At 45.7% G+C, this 18,991-nt stretch overlaps 1 protein-coding gene across 6 annotated transcripts in view; it reads right to left on the bottom strand.

Annotated features, from left to right (window-relative positions):
• LOC105471699 (AGBL carboxypeptidase 2) overlaps window positions 1–18,991 on the bottom strand; it is a 75,103-nt gene that overhangs the window by 30,941 nt on the left and 25,171 nt on the right. For all 6 annotated transcript variants that reach the window (XR_011610586.1, XR_011610587.1, XM_071074633.1 and 3 more), the window contains exons 10-13: window positions 15,300–15,456; window positions 11,040–11,166; window positions 8,772–8,872; window positions 6,105–6,235 (exon numbers count right to left, since the gene is read on the bottom strand). Coding sequence is in view for 4 of the 6 variants with exons in the window: in XM_071074633.1 (XP_070930734.1) it covers window positions 6,105–6,235; window positions 8,772–8,872; window positions 11,040–11,166; window positions 15,300–15,456 (516 nt within the window). In the remaining 2 variants the exon portion in view is untranslated. The remainder of the gene's footprint in view (window positions 1–6,104; window positions 6,236–8,771; window positions 8,873–11,039; window positions 11,167–15,299; window positions 15,457–18,991) is intronic.

The following is an 18,991-nucleotide window of genomic DNA, read 5'->3' as shown; positions in this document are numbered from 1 at the left end:
GCAACATGGCAAAACCCTGTCTCTACAAAAAAATACAAAAATTAGCCAGGTGTGCTGGTGCACACCTGTAGTCTCAGCTACTGGGGATGCTGAGCTGGGAGGATCATTTGAGCCCAGGAGGTTGAGGCTCCAGTGAGCTGTGATTGCACCACTGACTCTAGCCTGGGCGACAGAGCGACACTCTTTCTAAAAAAAAAAGTTGTGGATGCTCATTTAGACTAATCTAAAGTCTTCCCTCACAAACTGTGTACTCCCCCTTTCTGCAAGGGCTAGGATCAATGAAAACTCAAATAATCAAACCTTTCTTCGTGTCTTTTGCTTAAGTGTCACATTATATTTTCCCCTTTCCTGGGGTTTAGTTGGCTAGAACCAAGAGCTGTTCTCTATGATGGGGGTCTATACATACAGTTTACTGGCACAAGGCCAGGCGTGGTGGCTCATGCCTATAATCCCAGCACTTTGGGAGGTTGAGACGGGCAGATCACTTGAGGTCAGGAATTCAAGACAAGCCTGGCCAAAATTGTGAAACTCTATCTCTACTTAAAATACCAAAAAAATTAGCTGGGTGTGGTAGCAGGTGCCTGTAATTCCAGCTACTCAGGAGACTGAAGCATGAGAATTGCTTGAACCCAGGAGGTGGAGATTGCAATGATGCAGTGAGCCAAGATCGCACCACTACACTCCAGCTTGGGTGAGAGAGTGAGACTCCATCTCAAAAACAAACAAACAAAAAACATTTGTAGAGCTCAAATCACATGGGAGAAGTCAGCATTTCAAACCATTCAGCTGCCCAGCCCTTCATTTGTTTCTGCTCCCCTCGCTCCTCTCAGTGCACAATGAGTAGTCCCACAGAAAGACAGCAGGAAGAAAACCCCATCTCTGATCTAATTCCCAATTCCCTGTTCTCACAAGGTTTTTTTCTAGTGGACACTGGAAGTCCTGTTGGTAGAAAACGTTAGCAAATGGGACAAAAGCACTAAAAGCAGTGTGTCCCAGAAAGTGTCAAAACCCATGTGTGTACATACACAAGGCAAACTCAAACTGGGCTTGTACACTCACAGTCTGCTTTCCTTTGCAATTGTGACAATGGATAGGTGGAACCCCACTGGAGGCTGTGACAGCCAGTCTCTTGAGGCAGAGGCTGGCAAATTGGTTTCAATAATTCTTAACCATGTGCATCAAAGTGTCCCGGCTGAGCCACTAGAATGTAGAGTCTGCCTGTTTCTGAATTGATTCCCCTTGGGCCCTATTTATTTCTTTTTAAATTTTTTTAAAAATAGAGATGGGGTCTCACTATGTTGACCAAGCTGGCCTCCAACTCCTGGCCTCAAGCAATCCTCCCATCTTGGCCTCCCAAAGTGCTGGGATTACAGACATGAGCCATCATGCCTAGCCACACCTTGGCACTATTTCTATGAGTTGATATGCAGAGCACACTTTTTTTTTTTGAGACAGGGTCTCACTGTGTCGCCCAGGTTGGAGTACAGTCGTGTAATCTTGGCTCACTGCAGCCTTGACCTCCTGGATTCAAATGATCCTCTCACCTTAGCCTCCCAAGTAGCTGGGACAACAGGCATGAGTCACCATGCCTGGCTAATTTTTGCATTTCTTGTAGAGACAGGGTTTCTCCATGTTGCCCAGGCTTGTCTTGAACTCCTGGGCTGAAGTGATCCGCCCATCTTGGCCTCCCAAAGTGCTAAGACTACAGGTGTGAGCCACTGCGTCCAGCTGGCATTTTGTTTTTGAGGCTGTATTTGGAGAGGGGTTGGTGCAGAGGTCTTGGTTAGTTAGGCATAGGATTCTAAGAGAGTGGAAGGGATGACACCGTGAATGGGCCACACGACCTGGCCTAATGGCCTACTTTAAGCTTAAGGTCCCTAAAGAAATATTTGTGAGACTCAGAATTGCTTTTGGGCCCCGGTGTCAGTGTGCCATAGAGTGGATGAAAGAGCCATCCCTTTTCCACTGTCCACCACAGACTACAGTGCAGCCTCTGTCAGAAGACTTCCACGCCAGTCCAGAAGCCTGAAGGTAGCTAGGTCATCCATGAGGCACTTTAGCCAGTAAGTTAGAGTAGAAGGTATTCTTGCACACCTGGGAGACATAACCTTTTGGGGGCTTCCTAAATAGCTGGGGAGACTATGAGGGTAGAGATGAGATCCTGAATGCTAGATTAATTTAAAAAATATTTATTGAGCTCTTCCTCTGTGCTAGGTACAGAACAGGTACCATTCTAGGTGCATGAGATACGCAGCAAACGAAAAGATCTCTGACTTTGTGGAACCTGTCTCCTAGTAGAGGGAAACAGACAATAAACAACAGATATTGGTTGGGTGCGGTGGCTCACGCCTGTCATCCCAGCACCCTGGGAGGCCAAGGTGGGTGGATCACCTGAGGTCAGGAGTTCAAGACTAGCCTGGGCAACATGGTGAAACCCCATCTCTACTAAAAATACAAAAATTAGATGGCCGGGCGCGGTGGTTCATGCCTATAATCCCAGGTCTTTGGGAGGCCGAGGTGGGCGGATCACCTGAGGTTGGGAGTTCAAGACCAGCCTGACCAATATGGAGAAACCTCATCTCTACTAAAAATAGAAAATTAGCCAGGCTTGGTGGCACATGCCTGTAATCCTAGCTACTTGGGAGACTGAGGCAGGAGAATCGCTTGAACCCGGAGACAGAGGTTGCAGCGAGTGCAGTGAGCTGAGATTGCACCATTGCACTCTAGCCTGGGCAACAAGAGCGAAATTCTGTCTCAAAAAAAAAAAAAAAAAATTAGCGGGGCTTGGTGGTGGGTGCCTGTAATCCCAGCTACTTGGGAGACTGAGGCAGAAGAATTGCTCAAACCCGGGAGGTGGAGGTTGCAGTGAGCCGAGATCACGCCATTGGACTCCAGCCTGGGCGACAGAGCGAGACTCCATCTCAAAAAAAAAAAAAAAAAAATAGGCCAGGTGCAGTGGCTCATGCCTGTAATCCCAGCACTTTGGGAGGCCGAGGTGGGTGGATCACCTGAGGTCAGGAGTTCGCAACCAGCCTGGCCAACATGTTGAAATCGCGTTCTACTAAAAATTAGCCAGCCGTGGTGGTGGGTGCCTATAATCCCAGCTACTCGGGCGGCTGAGGCAGGAGAATAGCTTGAACCCAGAGATGGAGGTTGCAGTGAGTGGAGATCATGCCATTGCACTCCAGCCTGGGCAACAAGAGCAAAAGTCTGTCTCAAAAAAAAATAATAATAAAAATAAATAAATAAAACAGATACAATAAAGACTTAAATGATATAGAATGACAGAGGCAATAAATGCTATGGAAAAATGTAGAGCACCTAAGGGGGATAAGGAGTGGCAGGAGGGTGAAGGAGGGGAGCAAGCTGTAGCATTAGAGTAATGTGTATAGATCATGTTGAAAAAGGCAGCATTTGGCTGGGCGCGGTGGCTCACGCCTGTAATCCCAACACTTTGGGAGGCCGAGGTGGGCGGATTGCCTGAGGTCAGGAGTTCCAGATCAGCCTAGGCAACACAGTGAAACCCCGTCTCTACTAAAATACAAAAAATTAGCCAGCCATGGCAGCGTGCGCCTGTAGTCCCAGCTACTTGGGGGGCTGAGGCAGGAAAATTGCTTGAACACGGCAGGCGGAGGTTGCAGTGAGCCGAGATCATGCCATTGCACTCCAGCCTCAGCCTGGGTGAAAGAGCGAGACTCTGTCTCAAAAAAAAAAAAAAAAAATGGGTTAGGGTGGAGGCCATAGAGGTATCGGGAGGCCTATAGCCTTACAGGCCATTGTAGGGTCTTTGGCTTTTTAAATCTGAGTCGGGGAGATACTGAAGTGCTTTCAACAGATAAATGATATGATCTGATTTAGGTTATTTATTTATTTATTTATTATTTATTTATTTTTTGAGATGGAGTTTCGCTCTTATTGCCCAGGCTGGAGTGCAATGGTGTAATCTCAGCTCACTGCAACCTCCGCCTCCCAGGTTCCAGCGATTCTCCTGCTTCAGCCTCCCGAGTAGCTGGGATTACAGGCATGTGCCATCACACCCAACAAATTTTGTATTTTTAGTAGAGACGGAGTTTCTCCATGTTGGTCAGGCTGGTCTTGAACTCCTGACCTCAGGTGATCTGCCAGCCTTGGCCTCCCAAAGTCCTGGGATTACAGGTATGAGCCACCGTGCCTGCTTTAGGTTTTTTAAAAAATCACTCTTCTGGTTTTTTTCAGTCTTGCTAGTCCCTTCTTCTCAGTCGCCTTTGCTGGCTCCTCCCCTGTTAAAGTTGTATTATCCAGCTCAAACCTCAGACTTCTCTATCTGCACTTACTTCCTTGAGATCCCGCCAGTCTTTTTTTTTTTTCTGAGATAGGGTCTCACTCTATAGCACAGATTGGAGTACACTAGTGTGGCCATAGCTCACTGCAATCTCAAACTTCTGAGCTCAGCAATCCTCCTGTCTCAGCTTCCAAGTAGCTAGGACTGACTACAGGTGCAGGTGCATGCCCCTACCCAAGGCTATTTTCTTTCTTTCTTTTTTTATTTTTTGAGACCAGAGTCTTACTCTGTCACCCAGGCTGAAATGCAATGGTGCAATCCCAGCTCACAGCAACCTCCACCTCTCGGGTTCAGGCAATCATTCCTCCTGCCTCAGCCTCCTGAGTAGCTGGGATTACAGGTGCATACCACCACACCCAGCTAATTTTTGTATTTTTAGTAGAGATGGGGTTTCACAATGTTGGCCAGGCAGGTCTTGAACTCCTGACCTCAAGTGATCTGCCTGCCTCGGCCTCCCAAAGAGTGGGAATTATAGGTGTGAGCCACCTCATCCAGACCCCATCTAGTGTTAAGGTTTAAATATTATCTACCAGGCTGGGCATGGTGACTCACGCTTATAATCGCAGCACTTTGGGAGGCTGAGGCAAGCAGATCCCTTGAGCTTGGTAGTTAGAGACCAGCCTGGACAATAGGCAAAGCCTGTTCTCTACAAAAAATACAAAAATTAACCAGGCGTGATGGTGCACACCTGTAGTCCCAGCTACTTGGGGAGCTGAGGCAGGAGGATTGCTTGAGCCCAGGAAGTTGAGGATGTAGTGAGCAGAGATCATATCACTGCACTCCAGCCTGGGTGGAGAGCAACACCCTGTCTCAAGAAAAAAAATCATCTATCCAATGATGCCTCTCTCCATTGGTCACTGGACCTCTCCACTGAACTCCAGACCCATATATCCTACTGCTTGTTCGAGGTCTCTACTAAATATATAATGGACATTACAAACTTAACAAGCCTAACACTAGACTCCTGATCTTCACTACCTCCCTAATTTTTTCCACTCTTTTGATCTTTCCCACCTCAGCTAAAGGCAACTCCATCCAACCAATTGTGGAGTCATTCTCTTCTTTTCTCATGCCCATATCCAATCCACAGGCAAATCCTAATGTTTATAATTTCAAAATATATCTAGAATCCAACCAATTCACACATCCCCCCGCAACCACTGCTGCTACTCTGGTCTAAGCCTCCATTACCTTTTACTTGTATTATTGGTCTAAGCCTCCATTAGCTTTTACCTATATTATTGCGAGAGCCTCCTATTGAGTCTCCCTGGTTAGAACTTCCCTCTTTACGATCTACTTTTCACACAGCAGCCAGTGTTCCTGTTGAAACTAAAACCTGTCAAATCATGATATTTCTCTACTCAAAACCTTCCAAAGGCTTTCCATCTCCCTTGGAGTGAAAGGCAAAGGCTTTGCAGTTCCCTATAAGGCCCTACACAAACTGCCTGCCCAACTCCCTACTCCTTTCTAATGGCTAAAACAGAGGCTGGCAAAGAATACACACTCTTTTGGTTTTTTTGTTTGTTTGTTTGTTTCTGAGCCTTTTGCCCACACTGGAGTGCAGTGGCATGATCTTGGCTCACTGTAGCCTTAACTTCCCGGGCTCAGGTGATCCTCCCACCTCAGCCTCCCCAGTATCTAGGACTACAGGCATGGATCACCAAGCCCAGCTAATTTTTGTATTTTTTGTAGAAACAAGATCTCACTATATCACCCAGGTTAACAACAAAGTATTAAAAAACAAAAACAAAAACAAAAAAAGCCTCTGTTGTTTCTTTGTTACCTGGATTCAATGTCAGACAAAGAGATGTCACTCCAACTTTCTTCTAAATCTACATCTTGTCCAAGTTCATGGAATTTCTTGTGGATTTCCTGTCGTAAAAGCTCCTTAAGCTCTGCTAGACACTGAGTGAACTATTAAAGTGAAAAAAAGAACTATTTTGATAATTCATTTTATTTTATTTATTTATTATTATTGTTTTTGAGATGGAGTTTGACTCTTGCTGTCCAGGCTGGAGTACAATGGCGCAATCTCGGCTCACTGCAACCTCCACCTCCTGGGTTCAAGTGATTCTTCTGCCTCAGCCTCCCAAGTAGTTGGTATTACAGGCATGCGCCACCACACTCAGCTAATTTTGTATTTTTAGTACAGACAGGGTTTTACCATATTGGTCAGGCTGGTTTCGAACTCCTGATCTCAGGTGACCCACCTGTCTCAGTCTCCCAAAGTACTGGGATTACAGGCGTGAACCACCATGCCTGGCCCATTTTATTTATTCATCAAATACTTACTAAGTGTATGCTGAAAGGAATTTTATTTATTGCTGCGAACACAAAGATGAATAACCTGCACCCCTGCTAGCAAAGACATGTTAACAGAAAATTACATAAGCTGGAGGAACAGATAGAAATTTTCTTTAGGGCAGAATATCAATGAGCACTGCTCTAGCCACTTTTCTCTGGCTAGAGCCAACTTCTTCTTTTTTATTTTATTTTTTTGAGACAGAGTCTTGCTCTGTCACCAGGCTGGAGTACAGTGGCGTGATCTCAGTTCACTGCAACCTCCGCCTCCCAGGTTCAAGCCATTCTCCCGCCTCAGCCTCCTGAGTAGCTGGGACTACAGGTACGCACCACCATGCCCAGCTACTTTTTGTATTTTTAGTAGAGACGGAGTTTTACCACCACGTTGGCCAGGATGGTCTTGAACTCCTGACCTCGTGATCCACCTGCCTTGGCCTCCCAAAGTGCTGGGATTACAGGCATGAGCCACCATGCCTGGCCGCCAAGTTCTTCAACAATGCAATAATCTATTTTATTTTATTTTATTATTTTTTTTTTTTTTAAGATGGAGTGTTGCTCTGTTACTCAGGCTGGAGTGTAGTGGCATGACCTCTGTTCACTGCAACCTCCGCCTCCTGCGTTCAAGTGTTTCTCCTGCCTCAGCCTCCCGAGCAGCTGGGATTACAGGCACTTGCCACCACACCCAGCTAATTTTTGTATTTTTAGTAGAGATGGGGGTTTCACTGTGTTGGTCAGGCTGGTCTCGAACTCCTGACCTTGTGATTCACCAGCCTTGGCCTCCTGAAGTGCTGGGATTACAGGTGTGAGCCACTGCACCTGGCCTGATGATGATTATTATTAGTTTTTTGTTTGTTTGTTTTTTTGGGAAGACATAATTAACAAGGCAAGACCTCAGAAAGGCCATAGGGGAAGTCAACAAGTGCACACAGAGCAGAGCTAATTTTGGAGAAGAGAACAAGACACGTGGCTGGGCACAGCGGCTCAAGCCTGTAATCCCAGCACTTTGGGAGGCTGAGGCGGGCAGATTACCTGAAGTCAGGAGTTCCAGACCAGCCTGACCAATATGGTGAAACCCTGTCTCTACTAAAAGATACAAAAATTAGCCGGACGTGGTGGCGCACACCTGTAATCCCAGCTACTCAGGAGACTGAGGCAGAAGAATCGCATGAACCAGGGAGGCAGAGATTGTAGTGAGCCAAGTTCGCGCCACTGCACTCCAGCCTGAGAGACAGAGGGAGACCCTGTCTCAAAAAAAAGAAAAAAAAAAAAAAAAAAAAAGACGCCTGATTTTCTAAAATAAGAGACAGGAAAGATAATTTGTGTTGTAGCTGGGCACAGTGGCTCATGCTTGTAATCCCAGCACTTTGAGAGGCTGAGGCAGGAGGATCACAAACCCAGGAGCTGCAGACCAGTCTGGTAACAGAAAAACCCTGTCTCTACAAAAACTTAAAAATTAGCTATGTGTGGTGGCGCATACTTGTGGTCTCAACTACTTGGGAGGCTAAGGTGTTGAGGCTGCAATAAGCCGTGATCACTTCAGCCGGGGTAACGGAGTGAGACCCTATCTCAAAAGAAAAAAAAAAGAATAGGTGTTGCCATAGGTAAATCCAGAAGTGAGGGAGATGTGTTCTAAAGGACTGTCTCCATCTTCTTGGTGAATTATGAGGTCTTACCATTTGTAGATGGTATGCAGGCTGGGGGCTTTCTTATTTTCTTTTATTATAAAAACTTCAGAAAAACTAGTAAGAGGAAAATAAAGATAGCCTGTAATTCCACTGGGCTCACTTTGGACCCATGTGAAACTGATCACAGCAGCATCATCACATTTCTTTTTTTTTTTGATTCTCGCTCTGTCCCCCAGGCTGGAGTGCAGTGGCGTGATCTCAGCTCAGAGCAACCTCCGCCTCCTGGGTTCAAGTGATTCTCCTGCTTCAGCCTCCCGAGAGCTGGGATTACAGGTGCACACCACCATGACCAGCTAATTTTTTTTTAATTTTTAGTAGAGACGGGGTTTCACTATATTGCCCAGGCTGGTTTCGAACTCCTGAGCTCAGGCAATCCACCCACCTTAGCCTCCCAAATTGCTAGGATTACAGGTGTGAGCCACCATGCCTGGCCTTCACCACATTTCTTGAAACCCCATTTTTACCTTGGTTTGGTCAGGATCACAAAAGTCCAGAAGGGTGTCACAGACATGATAACCTAAGGACTTCAGATCTTCGATGGTAAAGTGGGTGTCTCTTTTACTCCCTGGAAAAAAAAAACCCACAAACATTTCCAATTAAGTCTTAATGACTGAATATAAATTTAATTTATGATTATCGTTTTAAAAATACCTCCACTGGGCCGGGCGCGGTGGCTCAAGCCTGTAATCCCAGCACTTTGGGAGGCCGAGGCGGGTAGATCACGAGGTCAGGAGATCGAGACTATCCTGGCTAACACGGTGAAACCCTGTCTCTACTAAAAATACAAAAAAAACTAGCTGGGAGAGGTGGCAGGCGCCTGTAGTCCCAGCTACTCGGGAGGTTGAGGCGGGAGAATGGCATGAACCCGGGAGGCGGAGCTTGCAGTGAGCCGAGATCACGCCACTGCACTCCAGCCTGGGAGACACAGCGAGACTCCGTCTCAAAAAAAAAAAAAAAAAAAAAAAAAACAAAAAACCTCCACTGGCCGGGCACAGTGACTCACACCTATAATCCCAGCACTTTGAGAGACCAAGGCAGGCCCTTCACTTGAGCCTAGGAGTTTGAGACCAACCTGGGCAACATGGCGAGACCTTGTCTCTACAAAAATTACAAAAATTAGCCTGATGTTGTGGCATGTGCCTATAGTCCCAGCTACTCAGGAGGCTGAGGTCGGAGGCCAAGGTGGGAGGATCGCCTGAGCCAGGGAGGCAGAGGTTGCAGTGAGTTGAGAGTGCGCCACTGCATTCCAGCCTAGGTAACAGAGGGAGACGCTGAAACAAAACAAAACAAAACACCTCTTATTCTAGAATATTATGCTTTAGGAGAGTGTAGCTCTCCTAGTTTTAGTTTGGTTCAGAAAAATCTTTGGCAATGAAAAAATTATAATCATGATGGTTCTAATTACTGAGGTTTTTACTTCATGTTAGGGACTATGGCAAGTGCACTCCGTGTACCATCTCGCTAAGCAGTACCTACAATGCAAGTACTATTATTATTGCAGTAAAAGGAAAATGAGGCTGGACATGGTAGCTCATGCCTGCTATCCCAGCACTTTGAGAGGCCGAGGCAGGAGGATTGTTTGAGCCAGGGAGTTTGAGGCCAGCTTGAGCAACATAGGCAGACCCTGTCTCTACAAAAAAATAAAAAAATTAGCTGGGCATGGTGATGTGACCAACTACATGAGAAGCTAAGGTGGGAGAATCACTTGAGCCTGGGAGGTTGCAGAGAGCCATGATCATGCCACTACACTCTAGCCTGGGTGAAAGAAACCCTGTCTCAAAAAAACAAAAATAAAATAAAATAAAAATGAAAATAAAGAAAGGAAAAAAAATGAAGTTCAAAAAGGCTAGATAATTTACCCAAGAACACAAAACTTGTTAATGGAGCTGAAATTCAACCCCCTATCTGCCTGATTCCAGGTTTTTTTTTTTTTTTTTTTGAGACGGAGTCTCGCTCTGTCGCCCAGGCTGGAGTGCAGTGGCCGGATCTCAGCTCACTGCAAGCTCTGCCTCCTGGGTTTACGCCATTCTCCTGCCTCAACCTCCCGAGTAGCTGGGACTACAGGCGCCTGCCACCTCTCCCAGCTAGTTTTTTTGTATTTTTAGTAGAGACAGGGTTTCACCGTGTTAGCCAGGATGGTCTCGATCTCCTGACCTCGTGATCCGCCCGTCTCAGCCTCCCAAAGTGCTGGGATTACAGGCTTGAGCCACCGCGCCCGGCCCAGGTTTTTTTTTTTTGTTTGTTTTGAGACGGAGTCTTGCTCTGTCACCCAGGCTGGAGTGCAGGGGCACGATCTTGGCTCACTGCAACCTTCCTCTCCCGGGTTCAAGCGATTCTCCCACCTCAGCCTCCAGAGTAGCTGGGACTACAGGTGCGTGCCACCACACCTGCCTAATGTTTAGTAGACATGCGGTTTCACCATGTTGGCCACGCTGGTCTTGATCTCCTAACCTCGTGATCTGCCTGCCTTGGCCTCCTGAAGTGCTGGGATTACAGGCATGAGCCACCACACTTGGCCTGATTCCAGGTCTTCAGCAACCACTATGCCATACTGCCCCATCAAATATTATATTTCACATTCATATTTTGGGCACTCAAATTTAGCGTAAGTCTAGACAAAGAAATCCTCTAGATCAGTTATCTCCCCAGCATTCAAAGGCATTTCATCTCCCTGATGCTTTGCTTGGATTTCCCTTCCTATGCTGGTCTATGATATACAAAGGAGAATGTACCCAGGGTGGACCCGCCAAAGGTAGACTCCATGGTGTAGCTGTTTAGGATTCCCATCCGCCACATAACAACTCGTCCCGTTCCTTCTTTGCATTTTTGGACCTTGAAATTACAACTGTGAAAAGAGAACTAAAAGAAATCCAAATTTTCTGTTAATCAAAATCAGCAAATGTAAAATGTCTAAGATTCATTAATATGATACAAGAATAGTTTCCTTGGGGTCCATATGTTATTTCCCAAAGCATGTTCCACAAAATACTAATTTGGAGGGATGTTAACGGGTATTACAGGGGAAAAAGGAGTTCTGTGGTCATGTTAGTCAGGGAGACAAAGGGTTAACAAAAGTAAACAGGCTTTCTCTGCAAGCCCTCTTAGAATGTTTAATATGTGGACTGTAATCTTTCAAAGGGAAGAGAGTACATTTGCAATTTGTTTTCCAAACGTTTTTGCCCATGAACTCTTCCTTCCTGTTGTCTCCACCCCACTCCCCCAAGGAGAATTTTGCAGGACTAGGTTTCCTAGAACATCTGTTTGGCATTCAAGGCACTAGCCAACCTTTCTAAGACGTATTTTCTGCCACTCCCCAACTTGAACCCCTAAATCTAGTTGTGTTTATATTCTCTCTATGATATGTGTATTCCTCACCCCCATAATCTCTGCCTGGAACTCTCTCTCCCTTACACTAATCTTATTACTTGGAGTTCAATATACTCCATTATCTTTTATGACCCCTCAGCCCTTGTGCCTCACTTGGAGTTTGTAATATACACTTGGCACCTCTCTCTATCCACCCTATCCTGCTAAAAATTTTTTGCAGTTGGAAGGTATCTCATTGTCCAGTTATTTTTAAATTGTGCTCTGTGGAATCCAGGGGTTCTACTGAGAAGCCTCAGGGCATTTCTGCTTCAAGGAGGGAAGGAGCAGAGGAGACAGGTTTCCCTGCTTCAATTAGTTTGTTTTAGATATGGGTTCTGGGTGTGATTTCCTGAAAAAAAAAGAAAAGAAGAGAAGAAAAGGAAAAGAAGAAAAGAAAAGAAGGACAGGAAAGGAAAGGAGAAAGAAAGAAAGGAGAAAGAGAAAGAGAGAGAGGAAAGAAAAGAAGAGAAGAGAAAAAAAGAAAAGAAAAAAGAGAAGAGAACAGAAAGAGAGGCCGGGCATGGTGGCTCATGCCTGTAATACCAGCACTTTGGGAGGCTGAGGCAGGCCAATCACCTGAGGTCAGGAATCTGAGACCAGCCTGGCCAACATGGCGAAACCCTGACTGTACTAAAAATACAAAAAAATTAGCCAGGCATGGCAGTATGCACCTGTAATCACAGCTACTCAGGAGGCTGAGGCAGAAGAATTGCTTGAACCTGGGAGGAGGAGGTTGCAGTGAGCTGAGATCACACCACTGACTCCGGCTTGGGCGACAGAGCAAGACTCAAAAAACAAAAGAGAGAGAGAGGAAAGAAGAAACGCTTCCTCTTTTTCTTTTTTTAAACAAATAAGAGTAACAATACAAAATATTTTTCTCATATATCTTTATGGGAAAAAAATTTGTATTATCGGCCAGGTGTGGTGGCTCATCCCTGTAATCCTAGCACTTTGGGAGGCTGAGGTGGATGGATCATAAGGTCAGGAGATCGAGACCATCCTGGTCAACACAGTGAAAGCCCGTCTCTACTAAAAATACAAAAAAAAAAAAAAAAAAAAAAAATTAGCTGAGCGTGGTAGCTCGTGCCTGTAATCCCAGCTATCCAGGAGGCTGAGGTAGGAGAATCACTTCAACTCAGGAGGCGGAGGTTGCAGTGAGCTGAGATCATGCTACTGCACTCCAGCCTGGGCGACAGAGTGAGACTCCATCTCAAAAAAAAAAAAAAAAAATTAAAATACTTTTCTAAAGCCAGTGCAGTGGTTCACACCTGTAATCCCAGCACTTTGGGAGGCTGAGGTGGGAGGGTCACTTGAACCCAGGATTTCAAGACTAGCCTGGGCAACATAGTGAGACGCTGTCTCTATTAAAAAAAAAAAGGCTGGGCACGATGGCTTATGCCTGTAATCCCAGCACTTTGGGAGGCCGAGGCAGACGGATCATGAGGTCAGGAGATTGAGACCATCCTGGCTAACATGGTGAAACCCCGTCTCTACTAAAAAATAAAAAAAATTAGCCCGGCCTGGTGGTGGGCACCTGTAGTCCCAGCTACTTGGGAGGCTGAGGCAGGAGAATGGTGTGAACCCGGGAACTGGAGCTTGCAGTGAGCCAAGATCGTGCCACTGCACTCCAGCCTGGGCGACAGAGCAAGACTCCATCTCAAAAAAAAAAAAAAAAAAAAAAAAAATCCAGTCTAGGCCATGTGCGGCGCGGTGGCTCACACTTGTAATTCCAACTCTTTGGGAGACCAAGATGGGCAGATCACGAGGTAAGGAGTTCGAGACCAGCCTGGCCTACATGGTGAAACTCCATCTCTACTAAAAATATAGAATTAGCCAAGCATGGTGGCGCATGTCTGTAATCTCAGCTACTCGGGAGGCTGAGGCAGGAGAATTGCTTGAACCCGGTAGGCAGAGGTTGCAGTGAGTGGATATCGTGTCACTGCACTCCAACCTGGGTGACAGAGCAAGACTACATCTTGAAAAAATAAATAAAAGGACAGGCGTGGTGGTTCACACCTGTAATCCCAGCACTTTGGGAGGCTGAGGTGGGTGGTTAGGAGTTCAAGACCAGCCTCGCCAAGATGGTGAAACCCTGTATCTACTAAAAATACAAAAATTAGCCAGGCGTCGTGGCGGGCGCCTGTAATCCCAGATCCTTGGGAGGCTGAGGCAGAGAACTGCTTGAACCCGGGAGGTGGAGGTTGCAGTGAGCTGAGATCGCGCCACTGCACTCCAGCCTGGGCGACAGAACAATACTCTCTCAAAAAAAAAAAAAAGAAGAAGAAGAAGAAGAAAAAATAAGTAAAATAAATAAATAAATAAATAAATAAATAAATAAAAATTCAATCTACTTTCTTCTTCTGACAGCTACATTTTGTGGATTTATTTACGATGTGAAAAACCAGCTTCTACACCAGTGAAGATTACCTGTATATGCCTGTCACGAAGTTGTTAGTCAATTATTAAAAACTTTTAAATTGTTTTCATTAAGTTCTTTAATATCTTACAATTATTTGTGATCTCCTGTTATATTACCTTTCCTGTGAAGACTCATGACATTAGCATTTTGCTTGTCCTTCAATCTCTTCTTCCAGGGCCAACCACCACAGGATAAGTGATAGATAACTGTATATACTAAGAATTTCAACTTATGGCGGGGCGCAGTAGTTCACGCCTGTAATCCCAGCACTTTGGGAGGCCGGGGCAGGCGGATCACTTGAGATCAGGAGTTTGAGAACAGCCTAGCCAACATGGTGAAACCCTGTCTCTACTAAAAGTACAAAAAAAATTAGCTGGGCATGGTTGTGCATGCCTGTAATCTCAACTACTCGGGAGGCTGAGGCAGAAGAATTGCTTGAACCTGGGAGGCAGAGGTTGCAGTGAGCCAAGATTGCACCACTACACTCCAGCCTCGACAGAGCGAGACTCCATCTAAAAAAAAAAAAAAAAAAAAAAAAGAATACCACATTTTATTTATCTGTTGATTGGTTGATGGACACAGCAATTCTTTTTTATTTTATTGTTTAGTAGTGGCAGGGGTCTCCCTATGTTGCCCAGGCTGGTCTCAAACTCCTGGGCTCAAGCAATCTGCCCACGTTGGCCTCCCAAAGTGCGAGGATTACAGGCATGAGCCACTGTAGCTGGCAGGACACAACAATTCTTTTTTTTTTTTGAGATGGAGTTTTGCTCTTGTTGCCCAGGCTGGAGTGCAACGGCACGATCTCTGCTCACTGCAACCTCTGCCTCCCAGGTTTAAGCGATTCTCCTGCCTCAGCCTCCCAAGTAACTGGCATTACAGGCATGCACCATCACGTCTGGCTAATTTTTGTATTTTTAATAGAGATAGGGTTTCTCCATGTTGGTCAGGCTGGTCTCGAACTCCTGACCTCAGGTAATCTGCCTGCCTCAGCCCCCCAAAGTGCTGGGATTACAGGTATGAGCCACTGTGCCTGGCCCCACAGCAATTCTTAAAACCACACTTTTCTAAATTCTTGAAGTCTAGGTTGCTGGGATTTACCAAAGATAATAAAAAGAGATACAAAATGCCAAATAAAACACTACCTATAGGAAGCAGTGAGTTCCCAGGTCCCTAACTCAATGGAGAGAAAATTACATTATGTGCTTACCTTATCTGGTGCATTTTTGCTTAACATTAAAGGAAAGACTCGTTCATGAAGCCAGTACTTGCGATTGTTGTTATTACAGCCATACAGGAAGGTATTATTCTTACGACTGTGGCCATGGAAATCACAATATAACAGAACCTCTCTTTCTTCAAGAAGTCTATTGAGGGGGCAAACAAAGGATTCAGTGGACACCCAAATGCATGTAAATAATTAAGGATCATTTGGTATCTCTTCCTTAAATACAGCTGCTGATACTTTCCCTCCTAAGAAAATCTCAACTCCAGTGGCCTTCAATGGACCCTATCTCCATTCTCAGCCACTGCAGAAAACATGTCATCAGCTTGCCTTGCCAGTCAGAGGGACTTGAAATGGAGAATATCTTTTTTCCTTTTTGAGACAGAGTCTTGCTCTGTTGCTCAGGCTGCAGTGTAGTGGCCTGACCATGGCTCACTGTAGCCCTGACTTCCTGGGCTCAAGTCATCCGCCCACCTCAGCCTCCTAAGTAGTTGGGACTACAGGCACACACCAATACACCCAGCTATTTCTATTTTTTTTTTTTTTTTTGTAGAGACAGGGTGATATAGGTTGGGTATTTGTCTCTGCCCAAATCTCATGTTGAATATAACCACCAATGTTGGAGGTGGGGTCTAGCGAGAGGTATTTGGATAGTGGGGGTGGATCCCTCATGAGTGGCTTGGGCCATCCCTCTGGTGAAACTTGAGCTCTCACTCTGACTTTGCACTCTGGTTGTTTAAAAATGTGTGACTCATGCCTGTAATCCCAGCACTTTGGGAGGCTGAGGCGGGCGTATCATGAGGTCAGGAGATGGAGACCATCCTGGCTAACATGGTGAAACCCCGTCGCAATTAAAAATACAAAAAATTAGCTGGGCACGGTGGCAGGCACCTGTAGTCCCAGCTACTTGGGAGGCTGAGGCAGAAGAATGGCACGAACCCGGGAGGCAGAGCTTGCAGTGAGCCAAGATCGTGCCACTGCACTCCAGCCTGGGTGACAGAGCAGCAAGGCTCCGTCTCAAAAAAAAAAAAAAAAAGTGTAACACCAGCCAGGCGTGGTGGCCCACACCTGTAATCTCAGCACTTTGGGAGGCCGAGGTGGGTGGATCACCTGAAGTCAGAAGTTCGAGACCAGCGTGACCAACATAGTGAAACCCCATCTCTACTAAAAATACAAAATTAGCTAGGTGTTGTGGTGCATGCCTGTAATGCCAGCTACTCGGGAGGCTGAGGCAGGAGAATCACTTGAACACAGGAGGCGGAGCTGCCGTAAGCCGAGATTGTACCATTGCACTCCAGCCTGGGCAACAAGAGTGAAACTCTATTTCAAAAAAAAAAAAAAAAAAGAACTCTGTCTCAAAAAAAAAAAAAAAAAGTGTGGTACCTCCCCTACACTTATTCTCTCTCTCCTCCTCCTGCTTTCGCCACGTGATATGCCTGCTCCCTCTTTGCCTTCTGCCATAATTGTATGCTTCCTGAGGCCTCCCTAGAAGTTGAGCAGATACTAGCACCATGCTTCTTGTAAAGCTGTAGAACTATGAGCCAATTAAACCTCTTTTCTTTATAAATTACCCCGTCTGAGGGCTTTCTTTCTTTCTTTCTTTCTTTTTTTTTTTGTTGTTGAGACAGTCTCACTTTGTCACCTAGGCTGGAGTGCAATGGTGTGATCTTGGCTCACTGCAACCGCTGCCTCCCAGGTTCAAGCAGTTCTACTGCTTCAGCCTCCTGAGTAGCTGGGATTACAGGCATGCACCACCATGCCAGGCTAATTTTTGTATTTTTAGTAGAGATGGAGTTTCTCTTTTTTTTTTTTTTTTTTGAGATAGAGTTTCACTCTTGTTGCCCAGGCTGGAGTGCAATGGCGCAATCTTGGCTTACTGGGCATCTGGGGAGTTTCACCATGTTGGTTAGGCAGGTCTCAAACTCCTGACCTCAAGTGATCTGCCTGCCTCAGCCTCCCAAAAGTGCTGGGATTATAGACATGAGCCACCACGACCAGCTAGGTATTTCTTTATAGCAATGCAAGTACAACCTAATACACAGGGTCTCACTATGTTGCCCAGGCTGGTCTCCAACTCCTGGTCTCAAATGATCCTCCTGCCTCAGCCTCTCAAGGTGCTGGGATACAGGCATGAGTCACTGTGCCTGACCAGAAATGGAAAAGTTCTGATGTGAAAAGAGGTGGTGGGTAGCCTTGCGTAAGCTGACAAGTGCAAAAAAGCCTATTGAGAAAAAGGCCACCATGGTGCAGACCTGTGAAGAAAGAGAGGGAGGCAGAGAGTGGGCAGTTGCAGGAAAGAAAAAGAACCAAAGAAAGCCTTGATTCCTGACTTTCAAGGGCCAGTTCCTACAAGGCTCAGCTTGTCTTTGTCTCATGATCACCCAGGACACCTATTCCAGCTTTCCAAACATGTTCACTTTCCCCATGATGAGTATAGCAACAACAATGCTACACATTTATAATGTGCCAGGTATTACAGCAAATATATCATGTGATTATCTCAATCCTCACAGTAACCGCCCAGGGCAGGTATTATTATCCCCATTTTACAGATGAGAAAGCTGAAGCTCAGACACATTATATCACTTAGCCAAGGTCACAGAACCAGCCAACAGTAAAAACAGGTCTCAAACTCAGGCCTGTCTGACTCTGAAACATGTGCTCTTAGCCATGCCTGCCATGGTGCCATCTCAGCTCACTGCAACCTCTGCCTCCCAGGTTCAAGTGATTCTCCTGACTCGGCCACCCAAGTAGCTGGGATTACAGGCGCCCACTACCATGCCCAGCTAATTTTTCTATTTTTAGTAGAGACGGGGTTTCATTATGTTGGCTAGGCTGGTCTCAAACTCCTGACCTCAGGTGATCTGCCTGCCTCAGCCTCCCTAAGTGCTGGGATTACAGGTGTGAACCACTGAGGCTGGCCCACATATTCTTATATGCTGTATTTTCATTTCCAATGGGATGAAAATTCCTTTAAGGCGGGTGCTATTACATTATAACCGTCAATGCTTTTATACAGGCTTGAAAACTGCTGACTGATGCTGTGATTCTTTCTTTGTGATAGGCAATATAATATTGTAAAAGGAATTCAGACTCTGGAATCAGAGAGAGAGCCTGTAATTAAATATCTACTCTGTCACTTAATAGCTTTATGACCTTAGGCCAGTTACTTAACCTATCCAGTTTTCTTTTCTTTTTTTTGAGATGGAGTCTCACTCTGCCACCCAGGCTGGAGTGCTGTGGCATGATCTCGGCTCACTGCAATCTCTACCTCCCTGGTTCAAGCGATTCTCCTGCCTCAGCCTCTTGAGCAGCTGGGATTACAGGCACTCACCAGCATGCCTGGCTAATTTTTGTATTTTTAGTAGAGACTGGGTTTCGCCATGTTGGCCAGGTTGGTCTTGAACTCCTGACCCCAGGTGATCTGCCCACCTCAGCTTCCCAAAATGCTGGGATTACAGTTGTGAGCCACCATGCCTGGCCTTGGTTCTCAATTTCTGTATCATACAACATGAGATATTGACTGTGCCTACCTCATAATGTTAATATGAAGATTAAATGAGTCATGTGTATAATGCATCTATCATACAGCTTGCCACTTCATGCATACACATTTACTAATTGTTAGCTACTATTATTATGATACAAGTCTCATCATGAAGACCTATGAACTCCCC

The sequence above is a fragment of the Macaca nemestrina genome, chromosome 12, assembly GCF_043159975.1.
Source record: "Macaca nemestrina isolate mMacNem1 chromosome 12, mMacNem.hap1, whole genome shotgun sequence".
Lineage (NCBI taxonomy): Eukaryota > Metazoa > Chordata > Mammalia > Primates > Cercopithecidae > Macaca > Macaca nemestrina.
The sequence above is the reverse complement of the archived record's forward strand: the minus strand, read 5'-3'. Positions and strand labels throughout refer to the sequence as shown.